Genomic DNA, 8,881 nt, shown 5'->3' with positions numbered 1-8,881 from the left:
ATTTTTTTTTTTTTTTTTTCGGGTTTTCTTTTTTCCTTTTTTCATTTCACCACATTTTAAGGGGTGTGTTTTCTATTATATTTCTTTCAACCACACTATAAAAGTTACTCCGTTAACTTAATTTTGCGTAATTTTAGAGATGCACCAATCAGAGATTTTGAGGCCAATTTCCAATCACCGATTTCTTTGAACCTTTGATATGGCTAAAATTGAGCTCTCTTAACAATTTCAGTTCAATTTCAATAAAGTCCAGGTGTGTGTTAGTTATTCGTATGATTACCTCAGTTAGTGCTACACATTTTCTGTGAGAGAGAGCAGTGGATGTTACACAGCTCTGTAATGAATCTGGTTGTAGAGTTTACATTTTAAATTACTTGCGGTTCCAAGAATCCACAAGGAAGCTCACCCACAATATTGTATTTACTTGTTTGTTTTGGTCAAACAAAGCCAGGCTTTCTTTATCTCAACGAGCAGAATTTGTTTTATGACTGAAATATTATTTGTCTCTGCAAATCAAATACATTTTAATATCAGGCAAGGATAACAAGATAATGATTTCCATGTCGACTTGGCCTAGTGTAAAAAAGTAAACCTATACTGGTTGTGCCACTAGGGGGAGCATCAACCAACCAGCGTAACTGGATAACTGATAATGAGTCTTTAATGTCGCTGTGAAGGAATTTTCTGTCTACTCACTTTTTCCAGAATTGTTTTAGTTCACCGATATTGGAGGCTTAACCTTTAACACTGTTGGATTTGCATTCATTTTTCACTGTGTATTTTGGGTTCTCTTTGATTACTTCCTCTAAACGTCCAGAAGTGTTCTAGTTTCTTAAGAAAATGTTAATAAAAGATTTAACATGATAAAATTGCTCTACTTTATACAGAAAAGATTAAATTAATCCACGTCCTGCTAAATTAACTTAGCATATTAATCATAACAGCTATAATGATGTTACCTGTACCCAGGGGTGAAAGTAGTTTTAAATTCTTGGGGGTACTATGGGGGTACTATATATATATATGCGCTTTGGAGTTTCTGTGCTGATTAAATTTTTGCGAAGCAATAAAAGCCGGTAGCTCTTAAATTGCTACAAAAAAAAGCTGTATTTCCTCCCTCAGTCCACTGGCTGCAATGTTGACACCATGAGATGCCATGAGACCTAAATTCTGAACATCATGGCATGGAGTGCATCCCAGTTTTCCATGTCTGGTTTATAACCATTCATTTTAGCTTTTAAACTGGTTCTATTGATCCTGTGTCCAGACAGAGGGATAATCAGTAACCCAGCATCATGACCTGTTTGTTCTGAAGATCCTGCAGCTTCCACTTCTCTTCCTAACATGGCGCCTCCTCACCCTGACTCTCRYACTGAYAGGRGGAACCACAGAGCTCTGTTAGGTTAAAGCTCATCTTCTGAAGTTGGGATATTTTTCCTCCAACAGGTTCCAGAGGAATCACCTCAAACCAGATGTTGGACTGGATTTTATTTCACTGTCAATGTTAGAGCCTGTGAATGTTAGAGCCTCATTTTCAACAGTGGAGCTATAAAGGTTGAAAAAGGTTATTATTTTGGAGAAAATCTCATCAACATCAATATTTCCACTAAATAAGAGGCAAAAAAAATTGTTTGATAAAGGAAAAGCCTCTCAGACTCTGAGCCCGACAGCACCAAACTATTTTTTTATATTAGACAATTTAATTTCACATAATTATCGCGGTAGAAGCCATTTGTTTGTTAAATACTTAATGAAACATATTTACCGTGTTTGATGGTTGTTGTAAATGATGTATTCTCGCAAAGAACGAGGTAATTCGTCCAAGTTTGTCGTTTATTGAACGTTCAGAAACTACAGCGGCTGTGATGCGCCACAGCAAAGGTAAACAAAGGTAAAACAACTTGAACAGGTGATCAACTCTAAACCACTCACACATTTTTATTATTTCTCTCTGTCATTTAAGCACACCCGTTGCCGTGGTAACCACCTGCGCTCCACACGCCGACCAGAGATTAAAAACATAACATTCAGTCCGTTACAATATTAGGTTTGCAGGCTTGATATTTATTTTGCGATCATTAATAAACCTCATGAACACAGCGGTGGTTGATTCGTTCATTTTAAACTCCTGCTCTGCTGGTTATTTTGATAATGGAACCGAAACGCACAGAATTGCTCAACTCCTTGTTGAAACAATAATTACTGAGATTATTATTGTTGGGTCATTAATTTGAACACGTTTTGTTCATTTTTTTGCTGTTGTTCTTTCATAAAGTTACGAAGGTTTTAAGCGAGCCATAGGAGGACGTGCTGGTCTCAGCAAACTGGCGCCGTTCAGTTTGTCACCTAATGCCGAGATCGACTCAAAGCTTTCCGCGTCGACATATTGCGCTGCTGCTCTAGCAAAGCACGAACAGTTCAGAAACAATATGAAATGGGAAAAAAGCGATTTATTAACTGATTAAGTCGTGTTTTAGATTGTTCTTGAAAAACTAATCAGTCACGGCTGATTAATTAGTGGGCGCACTCACGGCTGCACAGTGAACCCATTGATTCTTTACAGCAGACAGCCGCTCCCCTCTCTTGCAGGTACTGCGTACCCTCGCTAAATCTTTTGGGGGTACGCAGTACCCTGCCGTACCCCCTTACTTTCACCCCTGCATCCAGCAGAGAGARAGCTTCTTCTACCATGATGTTTCTTTAGCATCTCACTAAAAGGATATTTATCACTTTACTGTTTTTTACATTAAATTTTTTTTCACTTATTCATAAACTTCTTCAGAGAAAAAGTACTTTAATCCTGTTGTATTTTGGATCAAAACATGTGAAATTTTACTAAACTCTTAAGAAATGTATAAAAATATAAACAAATCGTCTGTTTTATAAATATTTTGTTGAGACTTTCATTCAGGTCAAAGCCAGATGGTATATGTACTTTTAAAAAATGTGTCTGATAAAGTTGTTGCTCAACATTTCGGGCATTATTTTGGTAACCTCAATACTTGAACGCCACTTAGGAATCTACAGAAAGTTACAGTAAAATGATTACTTAAACTTTGTACCTACAATCTGAAATACAAACAAAAATAGACAATACAAATGCAGTGATTGATTTTATATTTACATTTTCTTCTGGATAGGTAGGCCAAATCACCTACCTGTCCAGGTGATTTGGCCTGGACAGGTAGGAAGTGTTTCTGGCTCCAGCTGCGAAGAGACGGACTTTGCGTATGGACTGAGCGGTACCTGAAGTGTTCTTGGACTGGAGAATTTCCGACCGTAGCATCTGCTGCTCCCTAAGAAGAGACGTGCTTTCACAAGTCCCCAAAAAACTTCAGTAACAACAGGGAAAGTTGGTAGAATTGTTGGCAATTGATTAAAAAAATAAATAAATAAAGGGTACTCAGCAGGTCTGAAAAATCACTTTCCATTGTTGATAGTCTAAATAAATCTAGGACTCAGCTTATGGTACTAAGAGTCTTGGTTTATGAGTGAATAGTTTGCTGAGGATATTTATTATCTGACTGGTGTTACTTTAAAATTACCAATGAAAGAGATCCGAGATCAGTTTGTAAGACCCGTATGTTTGCCGTCCTGCACTCTGTTACAAATATGTGATGTACTCCCTTCTTAGGTTACGGCCATGCAGCGCCCAGCACCGACTCAGGGAAGGTGTTCTGCATGTTCTATGCCCTGCTTGGGATCCCGCTCACCCTTGTAATGTTCCAGAGCCTGGGAGAGCGCATCAACACGCTCGTCAGATACCTGCTGCATCAAGCCAAAAAGTGCCTGGGAATGCGTCAGACTGAGGTCTCCATGGCAAACATGGTGACGGTCGGCTTCTTCTCCTGCTTGAGCACTCTGTGTGTGGGAGCCGCGGCGTTCTCCCACTGCGAGGGATGGAGTTTCCTGCATGCCTTCTACTACTGCTTCATCACGCTCACCACCATCGGTTTTGGAGATTACGTGGCCCTGCAGAGGGACGACGCGCTGCAGAACGACCCGCGCTACGTGGCTTTCTGCTTCGTCTACATCCTCATGGGCCTGACGGTGATCGGGGCGTTCCTGAATCTCGTCGTGCTTCGCTTCCTGACCATGAACACCGAGGACGAGCGCCGGGACGCCAAGCAGAAGGCCTTGATGACCGTAGGCAAGCCCCGAGGGGAGGTGACTCGTCTTCTACCGCTCTCGACCTCAACCTCGTCCACCGTCGTAGCCAACGACGCCACAAAGGCTAAAGATTTAAAAGGTGCTTACACCGAGGTGTTGCATTTCCAAACGATATGCTCCTGCTTGTGGTACAGAAGCAAAGAGAAGCTGCAGGGCTCCATACCCACCATGATCCCTCAGGAGATGACTTTCTCGGATGCCTACTTGCAGCAGAACAGTAACTGTCCTCACTACATGGATCCTGGATCAACAGGCTGTGTGTGCAGTCCACGTCAATGCACCAGCATAAGCTCCATAACAACAGGCCTACACATTCTGTCTCCATTCAATCTGTTTAAGAGACGCAGCTCCGTTTAGCCTTTCACAGCAGCTGATGACAACACTTAACTGCAACTAGATGTACGTGGTGCTACAATCCTAGTATTCCAAGAGTATAATGCGCAAAAAAAAAGAAAAAAAAGGAGTATGCACACAGCAAAGTCTTGATCAAATATGTAATGAAGACAGAACAGCCAAACAGAGGGTTTCATTTTGAGGCTTTGTGTGTGTTTGTGTGTGTGCTCAACGGAGTTAGGTCCAACCGGTTCGGAGTCACGTGGGTCACGGCACATGAACACAATGTGGTGCATGTTGCGCCTATCAGATGGTTGGCCGGTGAAATCAACAGAGTGAGATGACGGTGAAATGAAGAGAAACAAGAACTGAATCTTGTTTTACCTGCAGCAAATAAGGATTTTGCATTTTCATTAACGAGCGTGGCATTACTTCCTAAATGTTTCCTTTATTCATTCTGTTCCTTCATCTTTTACGTTTAGGGGTGTATCAGTATATCCAGACAAGATTTTAGCAATACTGTTGTTATAAAGAATCTCCATTTTTTTCTCCACAGAAATAGCAAAGGTTTCATAAACCACTGTTTTTCTCATTCTCTCTCTGTTATCAGAGTACAACATTCCAGTCAAGGTTTGACAATTATATATATTTAGTGCTTATCTCTGTCTAAGGTGACCCTGATGTGAACAAGAGATAAGTAAATGTCACCCTGCTTGTTAAAGATACTATGAAAAAGCCCTTTTTGTTTAATGGAAAGCAACTCAGTTAGCTTTCCATTAGCACCATTCGTGGCTAACAGTTAGCCAGACATGTAAACCTTTGCATTAATCACTGTTTCTTTTTTCTGTCATAAATAATGTCACACACTTGATTTAAAATTACTATAGACTTCTTCAAATAATTTTGGATTTTACCTACTCCATAGGGCAACTCAAGAACGACTTCCTTTTCTGCTGGTGTCAGACTTAAATCACACACTTTCATAGCAGGGGTCCAGAATAATCAATGGCACTTATTTCACCTGACAAGGCCACTGGCTAGGGGTTTTTGTTAGACGGGCTTTGATGAGAAATGTTGTGACATTTCATGAACACCAGACTTCATGTCATACACCCTTACTTTGAAGACACAATACAGTTTGTGAGAATTGCTCACAGCATGTGTGACCCATCAGAACTTTACCAAGTCTGGAATGGTAGACCAACTTCATATGAGTCACATCTGTAGCTTATCCTGACTGTCAGTGCTCTCCAACCAAATTGCTGGTGCTAGTCACAAACTTACGTAATTTGTCAGGTGGAAAAGTCTAAAAACAATGTGACCACTGACAATAACACACTGAAATATTCTTTAGTTGTGCATTTGTTTTACTCTAAAAGTAAATGAAGTACCACGAGTTGAGTTTAATGAGATTCATCTTCAGTTTGTCGTAATGAGCATGATGGATCGTATTTACTGCAGATAGAGGTGTCTTGGTTCATTTTCTTTCATTCATCTGGTTGACTGGTAGCTAGATGGTAGTAGTTAGACGTTAGATGTTCTTCCCATATCGCAAGAAAATCCCCAAAGCAGGAGCTGGAAGCAAAAAGGAACACATTGCAGTTCAATAATTATCTAGCATATATGTAAAATTTATGTACTGGATAATGGAAGAAATGTTTAATATAGAATTTTCTGTCAATCTGAAGAAATATATCAACCATTTTAAAGTGGCTAAAAAAACAAAACATAAAACACAAATGAGTATCTAAGGATACTTCTATTTGATTTCTTGCCAACAGGAACCATAAATACACTCATTCTGATTTGTCAGGGATATTTAAAAAAATTCAAAGAAGATTATTTTAAGTCATCATAAATAATAGTGTCTGTAGTAAAATGCTTTCTGCGCTTGTTGAAGAATAGAAGGCTAACAGCTAGTCAGTCCCATCCTAATTTTAGCTCTTTTGAACAATTCAAACTGAAACGATTATGATCAATTTGATACAATGCTATGCTTGTCGATATATAATTTGTACAATTTCACTAGGGATGATTGATATTAATTTTGTTGCTGTTTTCTCAAACTACATCTGTGTTGCAATGCAAAAGCTACAACATGGAGGCTGCTAGCTGTATCAGTCTGCCTTATCAGCTGCGACTTATCAGTCGGCTCTTACTAGTTAGCTTTCACCACTCAAACTACTTTACTCACTTTTCTACAAACTTATGCCGATAAGACATCGCTCTGCTACAGGTATAATGAGCCTTGAAAATTGGATTGAGGTTAATTCTGTTAGCTAATTGTCATAGTCAGGTTAGCCATTTTTGGCTGCCTGAGGTTATTATGCTAAACTAAGCTAAGTAAATGCGAACAGCTACTTAGAACTGCACAGTATAGCATATTACTGCAATTTGTTAATGCAATATCAATGAGGGCAATATTTGGTAGCTATAATTCAGGCAATAACACTTTATGTTGTGTGTCGACAGCTGAAATAGACTTTAATTGATTTAAGTTGTACAAATTCTAAGATTCTAAAACATGGCTTAACCCTAAACGTTAATTTCATCACAATATCCAACAATAACTGACAATGTTATGTTTTCCTAATATTGTGCCGCTGTATGTGCTACTATGTTTGGCAGTATACTATGCATACTTTGTTTTTCAGTCAAAAAAAATCTATCTCCTTTTTCCTTTTAACATTTTTCATTGATGGCAACAGAACACAGAGGATAAAAGACCTGCCCAAACACAACCCACATTACACATAATGTGCACAGAGATGTGCAGATCACATCTGGAGCAAGCAGTAGATTCAATTGTGTTTTGTTTTTCTTTTTTTGGGAGCAGTCTGTTGGGGCAGATGGGAGGGGGGTTACCCTGTTGGTACAATGTGTAATTAGTTGGTTGTCAGTCACAGACAGCTTTGCTTGAATAGACGGAATCGGGATGATTGATGGATAAGAAAAAAATTATCTTTCAGCTAACGTCTCATGTATTCCTGGGTACAATTTGGTGGTTTGTCAGTGGGTGGCATGATGCAGAGTCACATTCGCTTCATTTCGAGGAGGAACAACTGAATTTTAACCCCCGAAGATGAATTATTTCGATTTTCTTATCATTGTATTCTGTGACTTTACAAATAAGCAGCTGACAAAATCAATCAAGAGGACAAGCTGTAGTCATGTTAAAGAGAAAGTACATCCTCTTTTATCACTGTTTTCATTATTACTTCAACAGATGACTGGATGTTTTAAACTAAGCATCTTTGAGTTGGTCTCAGCTATTCAATTATTCTAGAAATCTTGCGATGAATTCAGTTTTAGCTTTTGAAATTTGCCGTTGGAAGAACCAGCGAATTGCCAGATCTGCTGCTGTAATCAAGCTGGTCAGATTTGCTCTTCATCAGGTAATCTTTAGCATTTCATTTAGTAATGGCAGCTATGTTCTATTTTCTAGTACCAGAAATGGTGCACTTAATTTCCTGTATTACACTACTCTGTTTTGGCTTTAAGTTTGTTTAATACTTAACGAAAATATGATATTTGTTGTGCATTTTGTGGAATGGGGCAGTCTATTCGCCCCGCTGCTTTATTGTACTTTTGTGGTTTTGATCCTTTCACACCAAACTTTTTTGGATACAAAATGGAGTCACACGCCTCAGTATTGTTCATCCTGGTCATTGTCGGTTTGTACCCACCTATGGGCATTTTACTGTTGCTGTGGCAACCAGTGTTTTACGTCGTGGTTTATTTAATCTGCTCATTAGAGGTTGCTATGTGACTCCAGTAAATATCTACTGGCAGGAGGTTGCTTAGATTTACTTTAGACTGACCCAAACTAGGATCAAAACCAAAACAATGGAAGTAAGGTGTGATATAAAGTTATCAAAAATATTGCAAGTAGAATTAAAATATACATGAGATTCAAAAAAAATTCTAATTACCTCTTTTAATGAAAATATTTAACCCTGAAACATAAACAAACTGATACAGAAAGCGCTCAAAATGACTTGTTTTAGACACAAAAACAGGCGCTTGGACACAAAATGGCGGTACGAATGAATGAAGGCATGAATCGACCTGAAAGCGTGTTCTGGATTTAAAATTCGATTAAAACACTCTTAGAGCTGCTGAGGTCCAGATTTATGTCACGATTTGACCGTTTTGTAGTTTTCTACAAGGGTGTACTTTCTATTTATCACCATGACGACAGATATGCAGATACATCAACTAAACTAGTAAAAATAAACTAAAGGATTACAGGCATAAAATTGTTTTTACTATGAATTAACCCTCTCACCTTTCAATTTTAGTCATTTTTTCATCTTTGGAATTGAGGGAAAACGTCAAAATATATTGTAACAATTCCAAAGTTAAAACATAAGTTTTA

General features: G+C 38.6%; 1 protein-coding gene across 1 annotated transcript in view; it reads left to right on the top strand.

The window, feature by feature from the left end:
* Positions 1-8,408, top strand: part of kcnk3b (potassium channel, subfamily K, member 3b) — a 12,038-nt gene extending 3,630 nt beyond the window's left edge. Inside the window, exon 2 of the mRNA XM_008398858.2 lies at positions 3,635-8,408. Within this exon, the coding sequence (XP_008397080.1) occupies positions 3,635-4,527 (893 nt within the window). The 3' untranslated portion in view covers positions 4,528-8,408. The remainder of the gene's footprint in view (positions 1-3,634) is intronic.
* The last annotated feature ends 473 nt before the right edge of the window (positions 8,409-8,881 follow it).

The sequence above is a fragment of the Poecilia reticulata genome, linkage group LG22 (genome assembly GCF_000633615.1).
Source record: "Poecilia reticulata strain Guanapo linkage group LG22, Guppy_female_1.0+MT, whole genome shotgun sequence".
Taxonomy (NCBI): domain Eukaryota; kingdom Metazoa; phylum Chordata; class Actinopteri; order Cyprinodontiformes; family Poeciliidae; genus Poecilia; species Poecilia reticulata.
The sequence above is the reverse complement of the archived record's forward strand: the minus strand, read 5'-3'. Positions and strand labels throughout refer to the sequence as shown.